General features: G+C 34.4%; 3 protein-coding genes and 2 non-coding genes across 6 annotated transcripts in view; 2 read left to right on the forward strand and 3 right to left on the reverse strand.

Annotated features, from left to right (window-relative positions):
• Nucleotides 1-3,642: 3,642 nt before the first annotated feature.
• On the forward strand, nucleotides 3,643-5,598 carry LOC111388547 (protein SLOW WALKER 1). The gene has a single exon (XM_023013291.1). It carries the CDS (start codon nucleotides 3,695-3,697, stop codon nucleotides 5,309-5,311), a length of 1,617 nt encoding a protein of 538 aa, XP_022869059.1. The 5' UTR covers nucleotides 3,643-3,694; the 3' UTR covers nucleotides 5,312-5,598.
• Nucleotides 5,599-8,115: 2,517 nt separating this feature from the next.
• LOC111388563 lies at nucleotides 8,116-14,618 on the reverse strand. Of its 2 annotated transcripts, XM_023013321.1 has the most exons (7): nucleotides 13,939-14,617; nucleotides 11,143-13,499; nucleotides 10,777-11,046; nucleotides 10,594-10,674; nucleotides 10,172-10,283; nucleotides 10,016-10,082; nucleotides 8,116-8,572 (listed from the first exon to the last, which is right to left on the reverse strand). In XM_023013321.1, the coding sequence occupies exons 1-7, from the start codon at nucleotides 14,192-14,194 to the stop codon at nucleotides 8,521-8,523; spliced, it is 3,195 nt and encodes a 1,064-aa protein (XP_022869089.1). In that variant the 5' UTR covers nucleotides 14,195-14,617; the 3' UTR covers nucleotides 8,116-8,520. The 2 variants fall into 2 exon arrangements, with proteins under 2 accessions (XP_022869089.1, XP_022869087.1); XM_023013319.1 differs by having other exon boundaries at nucleotides 10,777-13,499; nucleotides 13,939-14,618.
• Nucleotides 14,619-14,770: 152 nt separating this feature from the next.
• Nucleotides 14,771-14,842, forward strand: TRNAP-AGG. The gene has a single exon. It is a non-coding gene; the product is annotated as a tRNA-Pro (tRNA).
• Nucleotides 14,843-15,058: 216 nt separating this feature from the next.
• On the reverse strand, nucleotides 15,059-15,130 carry TRNAP-UGG. The gene has a single exon. It is a non-coding gene; the product is annotated as a tRNA-Pro (tRNA).
• A 552-nt stretch (nucleotides 15,131-15,682) lies between these two features.
• LOC111388556 overlaps nucleotides 15,683-19,034 on the reverse strand; it is a 7,824-nt gene continuing 4,472 nt past the window's right edge. The window contains exon 2 of the mRNA XM_023013309.1: nucleotides 15,683-16,058. Coding sequence (XP_022869077.1) covers nucleotides 15,798-16,058 — 261 coding nt within the window. The 3' untranslated portion in view covers nucleotides 15,683-15,797. The remainder of the gene's footprint in view (nucleotides 16,059-19,034) is intronic.

A 19,034-nucleotide genomic window follows, 5' to 3' on the forward strand; every position in this document is an offset into this window, starting at 1 on the left:
GAACAAATCCATCAATTTTAAGATTTATTACGACACGTAGAAGAAAAAGGGTCAAGTTTCAGTGAGAACTATAAGATTTCATGCCTTATAGATAAACTTCCACCTTCTTGATCGGACTTTGCTAAAAGTCTTAGACATAAGCAATGAATTTTAACATTGAACCAAGTATTCAATTCCTTGAGAATAGAAGAATATCATAGAAATCGTATCAACAAAGTTAGTGAATCACATGCTAAGGCAAACTCGGTAGAAAATTCAAAAAACCCTACTGGCTCATCAAAGCAATTTAGGACTCGATGTAATAAGTTTAAGAACAACTTCCATCGTTATAGGAAAATTTCCAACCTAAGAATAACTACATTAAGAATAACAAAGGCAAAGAGAAGAATGAACAAGGGCTATGTTATGTATGTGGATGAACTAACCATATTGCTCGAATTGCTACTACAAAAAGACTAAGGAGTACAAGCTTAAAGACAAATTTCAAAAGGATCAAGTAAACATGTTGAAGGATGGTGGACATTCTATTAGGTGTGAATCATCAATATCTTTAGTCAATTTTACTTATAATAGTAATGAATGGTGGTTAGATTCTGGAGCAAATGTTCGTGTTTGTTTTGATAATAGTTTGTTTAAATCTTATCAGACTTCAAGCGGAGGAAGCGTAACTTTGAGAAATGACTTCATCACTCTTGTATTGGGAATTGGAAGTGTCGAGCTTAAGATGAGCTCCGGGAAAAGTTTAATTTTAAATCAAGTTCGCCATGTTCCAGAAGTTAGAAGAAATTTAGTTAGTGGATCACTTTTAGTTCAATAAGGTTTTAAACTTGTAATGGAGTCAAATAAGGTTGTTATAACAAAAAATAATGTTTTTATTGGGAAATGTTATATTAGTGATAAATTGTTTAAATTGAATATTATTGAAAATCTTTATCATGATTCTTCCATAGTTCTTAATATGGAAGTTAGTTACTTACGGCTTGAACGATTGGGTCATGTTGGTAGTATGAAGATCAAGAAACTTATGGATCTAAACTTGATTCCAAAATCTCAAATTGATAATAATAATAAGTGTGAAGTTTGTGTACAAGCAAAACAAACTAAGAGACATTTTAAATCTGTTAGAAGGGACACAAACCTTTTAAAATTGATTCATAGTGATGTTTGTGATTCTAATAGATTGCCAACAAGAGCTGGCAATAAATATTTTGTAACATTTATAGATAACTATTCTAAATATTGCTATATTTATTTATTGAAAGCAAAGGATGAAGTCCATGGTAAGTTCAAAATCTATAGAGTAGAGATTGAAAATCAATTAGAACGTAAGATAAAAATTTTGAGATCCGATAGAGGAGGAGAATATACTGGGAATAATCTCAAGGATTACTGTGAGGATAATGGTATAATACACAAAGTGACACCTCCTTATTCACCACAATCCAATGGTACTGTAGAAAGGAAGAATAAAACTTTAATGGATATGGTAAATGCTATGCTCATAAGCTCCGGAGCACTTGAAAACTTATGGGGTGAATCTGTCCTAACTTCTTGTTATATATTGAATCAAGTAACTGTTAAAGACAATATTAAAACTCCATATGAGTTATGGAAAAAGAGATCTCCTAGGTTAGATTTTCTAAAAATGTGGGGGTGTTTGGCAAAGGTAATTATACCTGATCCTAAAGAAAGAAAATAGGACCAAAAACTGTATATGCTGTTTTCATAGGATATGCTCAAAATAGTAGTGCAAATTGGTTCTTGATTATAAATTCCGAAGTAATTGACATTAAAAATAACACTATCATTGAAGCTAGAGATGCTACTTGTTTTGAAAATGTTTTCCCATTTAAGACTATAATTTTAAGTGAACCCTCGACTTCTAAAAAAGTGGTTTTAAATAATACTCCATCTAGTTCATCTTTAGAAGATACAGCTGAACATGAACTTATGAGGAGTAAAGGGACTAGGAAAGAGAAATTATTTGGAGAAGAATTCTTTACATATTTAGTTGAAGGTGAACCTGAAACATATAAAGATGCTATGGTTTCTACTGATGCACCTTATTGGAAAGAAGCCATCAATGATGAGTACGAGTCAATTATACAAAATAATACTTAGGTCTTATGTGATTTACCTCAAGGAAGTAAGGCAATTGGATGTAAGTGGGTATTTAAAAAGAAGTTGAAACCTGATGGAAGTATAGATAAATATAAAGCTAGACTAGTAGCTAAAGGATTCACCAAAAAAAAGGGGTTGATTATTTTGATACATATTCTCCTGTTACTAGTATAACTACTATCAGAACATTGTTAGCATTGAGTAGTATTCATAGATTGATCATTCATCAAATGGATGTTAAGACTGTATTTTTGAATAGTGATTTGGATGAAGAAATACATATGGAACAACCAGAAGGTTTTAAAGTCAAAGGACAAGAACATAGATTATGTAAATTAATGAAGTCATTATATGAACTAAAACAAACTCCTAAACAGTGGCATGAAAAGTTCAATAGAGTTATACTAAATTATGGATTTAGAATTAATACACATGACAAGTGGATTTAGAATTAATACACATGTTATACTTTGTTTATATGTAGATGACATATTAATATTTGGGAAAAATTTAGGATTTGTTAATGATGTGAAGAGTTATTTGTCAAAGAATTTTGAAATGAAAGATTTGGGAGAAACTCATATAATTTGGGAATGAAATTAAGAAAAACTTCTGAAGGAATTTTACTAAATCAATCTAATGCTATTAAAAAGATGTTGGAAAAGTTTGGACATTATGACAATAAACCAGTTTCCCTCCATATAATTCAAATGTACACTTGAAGAAGAATTTAGGTGAACCAGTTTCGCAATTTGAGTATTCTCAAATTATTGGATCTTTGTTGTACATAGCAAATAAGATCACTCCCACTACCGAACGTTAGAGATTAACCACTGATACTCAAATAATTATCCATGTGAAATTTCGTGGTGGGTCTCCAATATTTTGTTTTATAACAAAATATCTACGTGTTCATTTAAGTGTTACCACAGTTTAGCTTGTAAGATCAATTACTTACTTCACAAGTAAGAAATGTCACACGTGATGGTCTATCCGTAATAACGATATCCGTATCTCGTTATTACTTACGATCACAGACAATTTAAGATTCAATCATATGTAATTTATATCTCACAATAACAATTCCTTATGATTAACAAATTATCAAGATTTGAATCTACGGACTCTATTATTTAATTTAATTGAATATTAAGTAAATAGATCTGCCTTACAATGTATCATTTATATATTAAAAATATTTATGTCCAAAGTTAATTGAACTTATGACATAATACTTACATTTAAAACAAGCACCATACAGTTGCTAAGTTGCATTTTTTTTTTTTTGTTTGATCGAAATGAATGAAATTTTGCCACGTACTCATCTGTGAACAAAATTTTGTGAAAATTGTTTGGACGTAACATGTTTCCAAAAAGAATCCCAAGGAGGAAGCATCCCTTTTATTTTTGATTAAAATCCCCGGGGTGGGTTTCTTTGATATAAAAATACAATTAAAAAAAGAAAAATTTAAGAACATAAACGACGCCGCTTATATATTACTACAATTACATATAATCTTCCCAAAACCATAAACCCTAAAAAAATTTTACTCTGTTCCTTTACACTCAATCGATGGCGGAAGACGAATCGAGAATCTCCATAGCCAAAACTTTCCGTGTGAGGCCGAAGCTCCGACCCACGTCAAATAAAGCCACACCAACTCCAGAATCCAAGTACTGGAAATCCTTCAAAATCCCTAAAGACATTGAATTTACTCCATCAAAGTCCGTAGTTTACCCTATAACTTCAATTGCGTTTTCCCCAGTTGCTCCTCATGATTTCGCTGCCACCCATTCCGCTAATGTTTCTATCTTTTCTGGCAAAACCCTTGAGCCTAAGTCAACCATCGCCTCTGCCTTTGCCGATTCCGCTACTTCCGCCGCCTTCCGCTGTGATGGGAAGCTTCTTGCTGCCGGAGATTTGACTGGGACTGTGCATGTCTTTGATTCGAAGTCCCGGACCCATCTCCGCCGTCTGAAGGGTCACTCCGCGGCGGCTCGTCTTGTGCGCTACCCACGCGCTGATGATAAGTTTCATTTATTCTCTGGTGGTGATGATTCTGTTGTGAAGTATTGGGATGTTACTACTGAGACGTGTCTATTTGATCTTTTGGGCCATAAGGACTATGTCCGGTGTGGTGATGCTTCCCCTGTGAGTGATGATATGTTCTCATCGGGATCTTATGACCACAAGGTAAGAATTTGGGATGTTCGGGTTTCGAATTCAGGGTCTGTTATGGAACTAAACCATGAAAAACCTGTTGAAAGCGTGCTTTACTTGCCATCTGGTGGCTTAATTGCCACTGCAGGTGGTAATTTTGTGAAGATATGGGATGTGATTGGAGGTGGAAAATTGTTGTATTCAATGGAGAGTCATAACAAGACTGTGACTTCGCTTTGCATCGGGAAAATTGGAAAAGAAGGTGGAGAAGAGGCTCAGCAGTACAGAATTTTGAGTGTTTCATTAGATGGTTATATGAAGGTTTTCGATTATGCAAAGTTCAAGATTACTCATTCCATGAGGTTTCCAAATCCTCTTCTGTCAGTGGGATTCTCACCAGATTGTTCAACGCGAGTGATTGGGACTTCAAATGGAACTTTTTATATTGGAAGGAGGAAAACGAACTTGGAGAGTGATGGCCCGGGAGATGTTGTAGGTTTGGGAGATGCAGAGGTTGAAACTGATAGAAGGGTTTTAAGGCCTACGAGGTTTAGGTACTTCCATCGAGGACAAAATACGAAGCCTTCGGGAGGGGATTACTTGATTACAAGACCAAGGAAATTGAAGTTCGCCCAGTATGATAAGTTATTGAAGAAGTTTAGGCATAAGGAGGCGTTGGTGGCGGCTTTGAGTGGGAAGAATCCAGAGAATGTGGTGGCTGTCATGGAGGAGTTAGTGGCTAGGAAGAAGTTGCTGAAATGTGTATCTAATTTGGACGAAGAAGAGCTCAAATTGTTATTGGGATTTCTGCAGAAGTACTCTACAGTGCCAAGATATGCCAGGTTTTTGATGAGGTTCACGGAGAAGGTTGTTGAAATGCGAGCTGATGATATAAAATCTTCTGATCAATTAAGAGGTAATATTAGAAATATGAAGAGAGATGTTGAAGAGGAAATCAGAATACAACAGTCCATGCAAGAAATACAGGGTATAATCTCTCCAATGCTTAGGATTGCTGCAAGGAGATAAACTTTACAGTCTCTCTCGATTATTTGGTACTTCTCTGACTTCTTGTTCTCTGGAGTTTCCTTGAAAATGAGAACGGGTTTGAAATTTTCTTTTGTTAGCTCTACCGTTGTTCTTATATTATCAGTGTTGGCCTCTTGAAGAAACATAGCCATCCTCGTGGAATTTTGTTAAACTGCTTATTTTGATCATTTTTGGTTCACACAAATTGTTGTAGGAAGTATTTTATAATGTATTGAGAATTGAGATCATTTTCCAGCACATTATTAAGAGCAGTGTTGTTTTCTCCATGCCTGTGAAATTTAAGATCAAATTTTATTTTTACTGCATTCTATGAACTATTCTGTTAATCTGATCTGTTTACCAAAATGAGAAGTTAGCAATGATATGATGTCCATAACATAATATTCATTTTTGAACTTTGATAGTGCTCAAGAGCTTATGAATGATAACGCCCTTGTGCCCAAGGGAGAGGTATCAAGTTTGAAATGTTGGCAGCATATTATACTTGTCAAAACATAAAAATTTATCCACCAGACGGGACTGCAACCCATTCAGGTTTCTTTAACCGGAAGATCAGCTGTGTTATGAATGTGTTATGGTTGCTCGAGATATGGACATTTAGCCATACTGAACAGCACTGCATAAAGGACTACCCATTCGGCCCTCGAGGTTTTGGGACACCCCAAGGCGGCCGCATGTGCTGGGAAGCTGAGATATGCAACATCAGCACAGTAAGTAGAAAGCTTGCCATCATACCAGTATAAGTGACATTGTTAGTACACTCCCAAAAATATAGCAATAAACCCTCAATAAGCAATCTTGCCATGCCCCACCATGGGTAAGTGAGTTCTCTGCGTCTGTGACTGCTGGCTCCACAGCCTTGATTAGGAGATGGTATCCTTTTGCCGTGGTTGTCTGCTCTGCCAAGTGCAGGAACATCAATAAAATCTGGTGACCAACAGTAACTGTGGAAATCAGAAAGTTGGTTCACAAATAGGAGATCTTTCTATCATCCACATTTTCAATCCCTATTCCTGTTCCTGAATCGGAAATGCTTATGAAAGAGGGCCCTGCATTATCATAAAGATTCATGTAAAGAAAGACGAGTTGATGGGAGGGGAAGAGGGACAATATATTAAGTTGAAATTGCAAAATCTAGGTCGAGAGATAATTGTTCTCTTAAAATTCTAAACTTTCTTCACTCACGGTTGTTGAAAATATTATTTAAAAAAATGTAATGATATTTAACACCAGTTTAGGAGACAGTACTAGTAGCACTCATTGGTACTTCCTCTAATCTTCAACTTCGGGTTGTATCTATTGAAAAAAGTAGGAGGCATGGACCACATTTGAATTGCAAATAGAGAACAGAAATGAGACGAGCAAGAGAGTTGAGACCACATGGTTTGGGTATAAAAAATAAATCTGTTTCTATTATTAGATACTACAAGGTTATATCTCAACTTCAAAAGCATAATAAAGTAGTGAAATCTTTTGTAAGATTTATAAAAAGAATTCCTTCAGTGATTCATTTCACCATCAACTATTATCACAAAGATGAGTTTCAAATAAGTTGAGGATCTCATAGAATAGGAGATTGCGTCACAAAAATATGCTTGGTTTGATAGAATAAAATAGATTGAACCAGATCAAGAACGTTATTTGAGAGAAAATTTTCCATCTTCATTTTCAGTTCGCACGTAACTTGTTCTACTATCATTAAACCTCTTGTTCTTATTCGAGAACTCCTTGTGCAGTAAAACCACTTTTATGATGATCAACAGGATTTAGCTCAATCTTGACCCCGCTCTTGAGACTTACCAAGTCACACTTTTTTTTCCCTCTCTATCAGGGATATAAATTGTATTGATCAAATTGTGAGTACAGCTACTTGGGGCATTCATCGAGCTTACAGAATTAATGTTACAATCGGTCTAATAACCCAAACAAAGATTGAAAATCGATAAATCAAAACTACTACATCTACACATATAGACTAGCTAATGCTTGCCACTGGGGAAGGACGAACTATCAATTTCTCAATGTAAGCTCTTGCTTCCATAATTCAACTTACTATTTTCTTTGCAAGTGAAAGCAATGACGAGAGTGATAATAACATGTGCCAACAAATAATTTGGCATAACAAACATGCCATAATCAGCTTAAATCTTATTTTTCTCTCTTTTACAGAACTCTACCATCTATGCAATTAAACTTCTTCATTCTCTTAGACAAAGCCAGACTACTTACAATTCCCTACCAGAGTTCAATAGGGAAACTTTAGGACACCCTCAGTGTAATGATACATGAAACCGAATAGGGACTTCAGGTTGGTACATGATTTTCTCAGCCGAGAGCTCACCACCGAATACCTGGAAACTGCCTCTAGGCCTTGAACTAAGCTGTGTGCATTGGAGAGAAAGAAGTTTTCCAAGCTTAAAATGGTGTGATAAGAAACATTGGATTTTTCGCGCTCTTGTTATGAGTAAATGATAAGTCATCCAACCCAAACGTAGCATTCAAGAATCACCATTTCTGTTTTATCTTTGTCCAACCTCCATTAAGAATTTTTTATTTGTAAAGGAAGAAATAAAAGGATATAACAAGTTGCAAATCAAATTCTGGTTCTGAAAGATCCCAAGTTAGTGTTGAGCATATGCTTACTCTAACGTTGTATTTTTATTTTTATTTTTTAATTTTAAATCAAGTGTAGTCTAGAAAAAAAAAAAGAAAAAAAGAAACAACTATATTTTCACCATCTCTTGCAAAAAAAAAAATAACAATAGATTCTGAACATCTCTGGAGAAGCAGAATTTTGAAGGCATTGAAGCTACAAAATTGAGGAAAAAGAATCATAAAATTTGCTCATGAATCAAAGATCACAAGTTGAAAACATAAATTCTTCAAAAAACCCTATTAAAAGCCACACTTGCCAGGAACCCTCCTTTTGAAACAAACTCTTCCATAACTCAAGTGTGAACTAGCATTCGTTTCAATACAATCCCAATTTCACATACTACCTTATTGTTATCTTTCAGTAATTGAGACGCACCAGCATATGTACTTGAGTTATAACCCAAAACAGAGATTGATTTCATTTTGTACAAAAAGAAGCAATCACCTCAGGTGGTTGCACCAGTACCCTTAGTTGATTCCAAAAGAAATAATCGAGGAATAAAAGCAAGAGGCAGTAATAATATGAGCCAGGTCTAAGAGCGACGTGTTTTTCTCGTTTCAGCAAATTCTTTGAAAAGTTGATGCCTGCATTAGTGAAATATAACAAATGATTAAAACAGTATACAGTTCAAAAGTAAAATACTGATTAGCCCAATAAAATCTACATCACAATAGGATCATGATTCATGAAATTATTATTTTAAATAGTTATAAACACAACATTATAAATACATTGTTAAGTTCTAGCGTCTGGAAATTTAAAAAGAACAAAGAGTCTCCTCCAAATTCTTATAAGTTTATTCAGGTCTAAAAGTCCAAATCAAAGTACGGGAATCAAGCCATGTGGCCTTTGTCTTCAGCTTCAGAGTGCTAATTAATCGTGCATTCAAGAAAAAAGCAGCAAAAAGAAGATAAAGTCCACTCTTGTATTTAAATTCTAAATCTGTAACCATTTACCTATATTTATACACATAATTACTTGTACACGAGCACATCAGGCAGATGCAAGAAAGACAGAGTGCAATGTAGCACCAGAGAGTAAAATAATAGATTAAGAAAGCAATTTAGAGAAAATTGATCCACCTTGCTTTGAGTTTGGCAAGAAAAACATGAAGAACTGTGATTTTCACATCGCAATTTGCAAACCGGTGTGAGTAATACAGGGAGTAAAGTTTAGCATATATACATGGATCCTTTTAATCATTTCGATGATTATGTATCTTATGGATTTCAATTAGATGATATTCGAAATGTATTCTTCTTATTGAATCTAATATCTTACTAATTTCACTATGATTTCTTAAATCCAGTGTTCTAAAAGGTGGCGCCTAAGCATGATGCTCGGCCAAAACGCCAAGCCAAATGACTTGGCGCCTTATTTGGCGGTCAACGATTGGCGCGCCTAGGCCCGCATTATCATCATTTTTAAAATTTTCCGGTGTTAAAAAATTATCAATGGATAATTTCTTCATTTTGCCCTAATTTAAAACAACCGCTTGTATTGGAAGACACGGATGACGAATTAGATGAAGAGAATATTGAATTGGAGTCCGATAAAAAATTAGATAAGATTTAAGTTCCTATACTATTTATTTACTATTTTGTATTTATATTTGAAACTTATCTTTTTATTGGAAACTTTGAAAAAATGTATAACGTTCCTATAAATCTGTTTTAAATGTTTAGTAAGTATTATTTTTAATTATTAAATAATTTTTCGATTTTTTAAAAATTAAAATAAGAAAACGCCTTTTTATGCCTAAACCTCGCCTAAGCTCCTGTTGCCCATAGCTTGGCCTCAATGCATTGCCACGCATTACGCCTTTTAGAACATTGCTTAAATCCACTTTTGTAGTTATTCCATATAAGATGTTAAATACTCATTCAAACCTTCTGTTATGCAAATAATGTATTCAGATCCATGGATCTAAAAATATAGGAATTTGAATCCACAGACGTAAGATCCTTCCCGAAAAGCCAAATTCAAGCATCCAAGTTCTAACTATATGCTTTTGCTGTTATACTGACCTCTCATATTGCAGTTTCTGGATTACAATCCCGTTCAGCAAAAGCTCTGAACTATAGATGGAAGCTCCTGCAGATGTAAATGTAATAATGCGACATAGTTGCTTCAGGAGTAGTGTTTCGTCAAAAGGAAGGAGAAAACAAGTAAAGAAATCATACCTTTTTCAAGAAATGGCACGCACATCATATAATCTTCTTCACAAGAGAGAATTAACAAATCATCTGGAATTCCGTGATCCTTTCTTTTTGCACACTGTAATTGTTGGACTGCCTGAGGAACATTTCATAAAAAAACTCAGTTTTTCATGAAGTTGCGTAGTATTTTCTGCAATCATATTGAATTGGAGAATCAATTAATCTTTTCTCAGGAACTAAAATATGTGAGAAGCGTGGGACATTAAGCTTCATCCTTGTCTTCTTTGTGTCCTTATAAAATTATATCCTCAAACGGTCAAGCTATATTTCCTAATTTATACAGAGCAAACTGTATATCTGGAACCTAGTTGATGATCATGATTTATGATATCTTACAGTAACTCTGTGCAGCGTAGCCAAAGAAAAGGCCACAAATATATATATACCTGTCCATGAACTGCCATCACCAAGCAATATATCACATCTATACCAGGCTTGACATTTGGAGTAGCGAAGACTCTCTTTCCCTATTAATTGGAAGAAAATAAGTCTTAAAGCACTTATTTTCAGTGCATGCAAAACCTTTCGTGAAGCAATGGATTTTTGTCCAGATGCAAACTATATATTACCTCTAGAAGTGGATGTTGGCATGCACGAGTCAGTGAAACAGGCATACTGAATCCGATTTTCTTTTCCTTTTTGTCATCCCTCAGAATGTAACCTTTCTCATCAATGAAATAGCCAGCTTGTCCACAGCTCTCCAGCCATAAGTGTGTCACCACTGGTTTTCCAAGAGCAATGGCTTCCAACATATTCTTAGTTCTCACAAATCTATCAGTTACAAAATGAGTAGCATCTGAGCAACATGATGCAATCGAAAAGCCTAATCGTGCCACAATCTGCCAGACAAAATTACCAGTAGGTACACGACCTTTGGTCAATTGTAACATTAGGTTTGAAGCAACTAGAATGTTGATTAAGTGACAAATGTAAACCTTTCTCTGCTGCTTAAGTATATTGGCGTCCAAGTTCTGGCTGAACAAGATGCAAGCCTTTGCCGCAACTTTTCGTCTTCTTACATCTTTTGCAAAAATATCTGGTAGAGATTCAGAGTATCCCAATCTCACAAGTTCTTTCATTAGGGGAGATCTAGAGGGGTTGTTGCGTGGTCGCTTGCTTTTCTTGCCACACTCATATACTTTAAAACCCTTAGAATTCCCATTTGATAATGCATCCAACTTCATGATACCTGAAGTGCCAACAAAGGGTATGGGACACCCTCCATCTAGTTTACCAGATTGCTTCAACGTTACGGATCTATCAAGGTCGACAGGAACCCGTACCATTGTGGTAGCAGATACATTATTATTAAATCCCGTGCAATCCCAATCACCTATATGCTGCCTTGTCAAGCTTGCAAAATGGTTTCTTTCTGGTGAAAATTGAAATTCTCGGGAATGGACTAAATGCCCTGCTACTTTCTTGCATGCTTTGCGACTCACTTTATGACATGTATTCTCATTTTTCTCATGAACTATCATGCTCGGTGGAAGCTGGTTACTATTTGAGTGGCAAGGCACATTATGTCGTGTTCTTTTCCGTCTTGGATAAATCCAGGGATTTAACTTTAAAGGACTCCCAACAACTAGGTTTAATTTTTCTTGATGTTTCAAAGGGGGGGATATATCCTTGAAACATGAAACAGAATCCAACTTCAAACAATTCCCTCTAACTCCACTTTTGCACACATCCTTATGAAAGCTAGTCATATTTCTTCTTTGCAGAGGAGCACCAGACTTCATAATATCATTTGTCCTCTCTTCAGAACTATCAATTGAATCCTCAGCCTTTTCAAAAGAAATCACTGATGAATAGTGCCCAGACACCCGTGCAGCATGTGAAGGATTGGTGGATTTGTCTTTTGAACATTGGCCATCTGAGTTACATCCAATAGATTCTAATAAAAACTTATTTTTTCGAACCTCTTTCAAATTAATTTTTTCAGTAAATTCATCTTCCTTGTGTTGTACTACAGTCCTAGGAGCCCTTCCACAGTTGCTATTCTTTTTGTTTCCAGGATTTCTACCATTTAAGTCCTTCTCAGTCAATGGCTCCTTCATCATCAATTTTCTCTTTGGTAATAACGGAGACACAGCCCCGCTTTGGCCTTCGAAGTGTTCATCAAGCGAGCAAGATATATTTTCATACACCATTTTAGCAGATCTCTTCACACGCTTTGTCGGTTTTCGTTTGTCAGCTGAACCTAAAAAATCATTCTCAAGATAAGTGCAATTTTTTGATTTATGCTTCTTGTTTGCACCTTCAGAAGAGTTAACTAATGTGTCATCAAAATCTTGACAAGTAAAATCAGCATTAGATGTAGGTGGAGGCGCAGATCTTAATGCTTCCATAGCTTCAACGGCCATTTGAGTGTCAAAACCAACATCAAAGATTTCTGATGTGTCCCTTTCATCGCCAAGCTTTTGTACCTGCTGCTCCAATTGTCCTACACCAAACTGTTCATCCAACTCTATAAAATTATTTTCATCAGTCACTTCTGAGTTTGAGGCTACTTTGTCAATCTCATCAGGGCAAATTATTTTTGTACCTAAATTATTTGAACTTGAAATATTTCCCGTGAGCTGATATTTGGACTGAAGCAGAAAGCTCTTCTTCTGCAAGCCAACAATAACAGATTCCTGATGGACAGATGCAGCTCTTGATTTGTTTCCTTCCCATCCAAAGAAAGTGGACCTACTATTCGCATTTTCCTTTCCCACCCAGTCAAAAGTTGCAGAGTCACAATCAATGATTCCAAGATTTACTCTCCTCGCCAAACTTTGAGTCCCTTTTGACCTCAAAGATGCTGGCGATTTTATTCTGTTAGTCCTTTTAGTTTCAACATTTTGACACAAGTTCAAATCACTAACTGACAGATAGTGATCAACAAAGTCTAAGGCCCTAGATTGTGACAATTCTGCTGATTCTGGCGATTCCATGTGGTTATACCTTGCACACCTGTGTTCATAAGTTACATCCTTTTCTATTTCCATGTCAAGAGACTTATCTGATGACAACCTTTTCTCATCAAGAAACTTTTCAGAAAAACTTCCCCTCGCCACATTCCTCAACGCTTGGTTGTGAGATTCTTTTCCTTCCATAGGAATTGAATTTCGATTAGCAGTGCTGGATAGTACGTTGTTAATAGTAATAGATTGTTCCTGATATCCGGTACCAGTGTCAAGCGAAGTATGCCCAGCATTACTTTCTTCATTGCATCCAGTTCTTCTAGCTGAATCAACGTGCTGAAACGAATGTGCACAAACTCTATTATGCAGCCTCCTTAAATAACCTGCGACAGAGGAAAAATATTGAACTAAGTCAACTTAATGACAGAGAAATTACAAACTGAATTTTGAATGAAAAACAAACGAGTCTAGAATTCCTTCATCATGTTCATAAGTACTTAAGTCAATTTTTGCTGATACATCATTTTATGTCAATATGCATAAAACTTTAAACATTTCATCTATACATTTTAACTTTAAATGCTCACGGGTCCTCATTACCCTAATGTCAGAATCAATACAAAAGCATTGCACATGATATTATCATGATAACGATTTGTACTATTCATTGTGAGATGATATGTATGTAACTATTATAAGAACACGTTCTCATCCTTCAGGATTTAGCAATGCAAATTGAACGAAAAACAGCAGAATCAAGGAAATTGTTTTAAGCTCTCAACAATTTATTTTCAAATTCAAAAAGCAAATGGCTTTGTTTACCAGCAGTCGATTGCTTCCTTTTCACCGTATTCACCAAATTCATGGCCTCGTTATTGTGTCCTCGTTCCTCATCACTGTCAAGTACCACTTCATTCGCTGTGTCGTCTTCAGTCTGAGCTTCAAAATTTTCAAGCGAATCAGGTACATCCAAAACCTTTGTATCCGTGCCAAGTTTAAAAACTCCGAATTCTGGCTTAGGATTCCCCAAAGGAACGGTGTCATCAGAAGGAACAGTATATTGATATTCATTCTCCATCCTAACTTCAACCTAAATTTTCCTTTTCCCAAATCAATAAAGCTTATGTTATCAGAAGAATCGGTAGAACCATCTAACAGCAATTAAAATACACGAAAATTAATAAAATACTTCCGTTTTTGTTTGGGTACAGCATAAAACTAAAAAATACTTCATTTTTTTTTCTTTTCTGTTTGGGCCCAGCATAAACTCATTCAACAAGCTTGAAAGTAATCATAATAACCAATAATCATCAAAATCACTGAAGAAATCTCAATTTTATTTCGTAAAAACGCAGAGGGCAATTATTGATATGATCAAAAAAACAAAGAAATTTCATTAAATACTTCAGTAATAGACGATCATTTTACCCCAGGAATCACACAAAATGGAAGAATCTACTGTCCAATTTTTTCATAAGCACGTCATTTCAGCTTCAAAGATTAGAATTATTGTAAGTACTAATTAAGAAATAGTGTTTTAGAGGGAAAAAAATGATTAATAAATATGAAGAAACCAATTATTCGGATGTTTTGGAGGGAATTTAATTTCTATTTTAATCAAAATTAAATTTAAAATTAAATGGATTAACACAGAGGGCATTTGGTCTAGTGGTATGATTCTCGCTTAGGGTGCGAGAGGTCCCGAGTTCAATTCTCGGAATGCCCCTCTTTCTCTTTTTTTCAACCTTTCTTATTGCCTTTAATTTTTTCTTTTCCCGCTTTGGTTTTCGTTACTATTTTGAGGTCTCACAAGAAAAGAAAAATGAACGGGAATATTATAATATCAAATTTATTCTATCCATTTTGTTTTAGCCTGATGAATCAAGATGGATTATTTCACAAAATGAAAGCAAATAAAAAGAGCCAACAAAAGTTGGGAGAAGGGGCATTCCGAGAATCGAACTCGGGACCTCTCGCACCCAAAGCGAGAATCATACCACTAGACCAAATGCCCACTCTACGGTTAGGCCTTTATTTAAATCAAACTTTATCATTTGATACCAAACTTCCAAGAGCTCAATCCGATATAGTCTTAGCATCAATGCTAATTCAGGTTATACCTAATTTTATGCTAATCTGTTTTTGGTTACACGTAGATTTATGCAAATTTTGATGGATAGAATATCCCAATCACGAAATGTTTCCCATTTATATAAATTTTTCAATCACAACTCACACTAAATACTAAGTTTTAATATATCGATACTTATTTTGTGAGAATAAATTTTTTTTTTTATTTTTACCTTTATTTCAGGATATGAACTGTGTAAACACGTTATCATTAAACGCAATAACTACAAAATTAAGTGTCTAAACATAATGGTAATTCATAAGAGATATTGAATTCAATTCTTTTTAGTTGTGTTAGATATGAGGTCCATCATTCTCATTTTTGAACAAATGACAAGTCGTAGGACTTGCTATGAAGAAGAATTTGCTATGATGATCGTTCTTTCAGATAAATGATACTACTATAAACACATTTTTCAAGTCACAACACAAAATATGAAGGCAAAAAATGCACATCCATTGCTGATTTATTGTCGAACTGATAATACAATTAGATACATCCAACTCGTGTTTACAGAAAATAAGTTTCAAACCTTCGCAAAGTCGAGCAACTACTCCAGCGCTATCCGCTGAATGATAAGATTCACTGCTGCATTTGCCGATGAAAATGCTCCATGGAAGCTCTCTTGATAGGATATGGATTCTAATTCTACTGCCATTTTTAACAAAATCTCTCCCAGATCAGTTTGTTTTTCGACCAGGGATTTGTAGTACGTGGTGGCAGCAATGTTGCTTATCTCAACATTAGTTGGCTCTGGGCAATACTCATCGTCTAACCATTTGTGCAAAGTCACTCTTAGCCATTCAGATTCCTGCACTTGTACCAGCAAAACATGAATTTACCCACATATGACACATACTTCAAGCCAAAAAGGCCATTGCAAACTTTTTATAGACTACCAGCAAATTTAGGATCTCCATAGGATACAAAAAGTGTCTTGTATAAAACCAGAACAGAGACGAGAAGGTAGAGGGACATGGGAAATTTACACTACACGCCCCAGAGTCTATAGGAGAGTAATTGCATTTCACACACCATATTTTCAGAAACAATTTACATACTACTTTCCCTAAGCGTTAACAAATAAGAAATTCCACCAAGTCTATATTAAAAAAATATGCAAAACAGTACATAGGATGTAGTTACACTATACAAACTGTGTTTTAAAAAATTTCGACTTAGCTACTTGGCAAGGATTGGCAAATAACTTATTTAACTAAATTTTTGGCAAAAAGAAATAGAAAAAAAAAATGGAACTTTCACTAATGACTACGGAAAAAGTAAACTAACAAGGAAATTTATTAACAGAAAATTACTTATATATAAGGTTCACTTATAAAGTGGATCAAACTACCGGAAGAAAAATACAGATATATAATTGGAACAGAAATATGTTAAGAAGTTTCAAATGATATCCAACACAAGTAGAACAAGAATATAAAATGAAATAAGTATATAACAATTTTTTTTCCTAACATATTTGAATTTACCTCGTAAGTCATAAATAAAAAATTACTTATTTATAATATCCCTAAAGATATAGACAATAAAAGTACATGTCCTTGAGCTAGCGAGCCATTGACTGATCTACATACTTGATATTTCCCCAAGCATGTGAAGATTCATATATGTGTATTAGCAAAAGAAGATAACATAGATAAAGAGCGTAACAAAGTTTTCAGAGGTACGTCCCTAAACAGGTCAATGTCACACCGCTTACATAATATAGTAGTCGTCAAATAAGTAACAAGTGAAACATAAACAGATGTCAACTTGCGACTCTTCCAGCTTCAATATGAAAATTCCACTATAAATTTGTTTCATTAGCACGTTTTAACATAAATATTATGCTAATGTTAGTGAAGGAAACAAAATTGTGAAGTTCAAACTTCCACAAGCGGTTGGGACATTTTAATCTGCACAAAATGGGTTCAAAATGAACATAGATCAATTTCTCATAATTGCAGCTTCAATAACTGGACCCTAATTACTTTTGAAATAAGAATGAAGATACGAGTGTCCTTGCAATGTACTGCAACAGAGTGCTGTACAAAGAGAAATAGAAGTGATAATCTCGATTGATAAATTATGAACATATTCCTCAACAAAATCATTCATTGCTATGAAGATCAAGTAGACTCACTTTGTCTAATCTTTAGTAATTAAAAAATAGTGGTATCTCTTATCAGTTATATATTTGATTGGTCACTCTCACTCAGCCAGCATCGCAGAGGCAGAAGAATAAGGTGTCCCCCCATGCTATGGTTCTTAGTACTGGGTAGTAGTTGCTAGATTTCCTAATTCTTTACAAGATCTCATACCTAAAAAGCGTTGTTGATGGTGTATATCAGTGGAGTGCTACTAATGGAGATAGAGATAGTGCTAAGATAGGATTCAGATATTATTTAAAATAGAGTTTAATTCAAATTATATTTGATTAAATTAGATTAGCCCCTGTTTGACCCCCATTTTTCCCAAAACCCACTTTTCAAAAACTCATTTTCAACTACATGTTCTCCCATAAAATAATTTTACACATAAATCGCAACGTTTATTTTTATTTTTTAACCACAAATTCTCCAAAAAATCACTATTCTAAACACATTTTTCAAAAGAAGGGTATCAAACAGGGGCTAAGTCAGATTTATATTTTGTTAAAGTATTAGAAATTCTTTTTTATTTTAGATTATTTTCTCTATAAATAGAAGGCTCCTTCATTTTAATATGCAAAAATGATTTTATAAATAAAATTGATTTCCTCTTTATCCTCAATTCTTCTCTTCTTTGACCTCCTTTCTTTCTCGTTCATCTTTTTGTTCATTGTCAAATTATACGCTTCTACATCAAAGCCCATCATTTTCCTTTGGCCTAACATCTTCCATTCTCAATTTTTTTTTTTTTTTTTTTTTTTTTAAGAAAAGAAAAGGAAATACCAACATCAACCATTCACCCAAATACTTCCAAACCACACACACAAATGACCAAGCCACCATCATACGGAAATTCAAAGGCAGAATAACTAGATAGCAGCATAAGTCTTTTCCATGTTTTAGTTCGAAAAAAGGTCAAACATGCATTATGTTTTGCAATAGTTGTAATTAGCTTGAAAAAATGGAACCCCCCCCCCAACCAAAAAAAAAAAAAGAGTAATTAATTCATCTAGTGTTTAGTTGCTATTTTTAGTTTCATTGAAAAATATTAATTATTGTTTATTACTAATTTTTCTATGGGAAAATTTCATATCTAAGAGATTAAGTATGACATGTTTCAAAATTAAGAAACGTGGCTCAAAACTTCAAAAATCAAATATTAATTAAAATTCATTTATGAAATAATTAATCAAAATATATTTTATTAATTAAATAAACTAAGGTCACAATTTTATACTATTTGGTCACAAATTATCGAATTAATATCACAAATTATTTTCCGATCACGAATAAAGTTTTTTATTGGTTACAGATAATTTCTCAATCACGAATCAAAAAATTTATAGGTTTCAATTCATTCATTGATCACAAATCAAATATTTTATAGGTCTTAATTTATTTATTAATCACAAATCAAAATTTTTATAAATTACAATTTACTTATCGATCACAAATCACAATTTATTTCACAATCACAAATTATCAAATTAATTGCCTAAAAGTTATTTGTCGATCACGATCACATTTTTTATGTCACATATTATTTATTAGTCACAAATTAACCAATTTATAGGTCACAATCAATTGAATAGTTGGTCCCAAACCCCCCCCCCCCCCCCCCCCCCCCCCCCCCCCCC

Source organism: Olea europaea, unplaced genomic scaffold (genome assembly GCF_002742605.1).
Source record: "Olea europaea var. sylvestris unplaced genomic scaffold, O_europaea_v1 scaffold505, whole genome shotgun sequence".
Taxonomy (NCBI): domain Eukaryota; kingdom Viridiplantae; phylum Streptophyta; class Magnoliopsida; order Lamiales; family Oleaceae; genus Olea; species Olea europaea.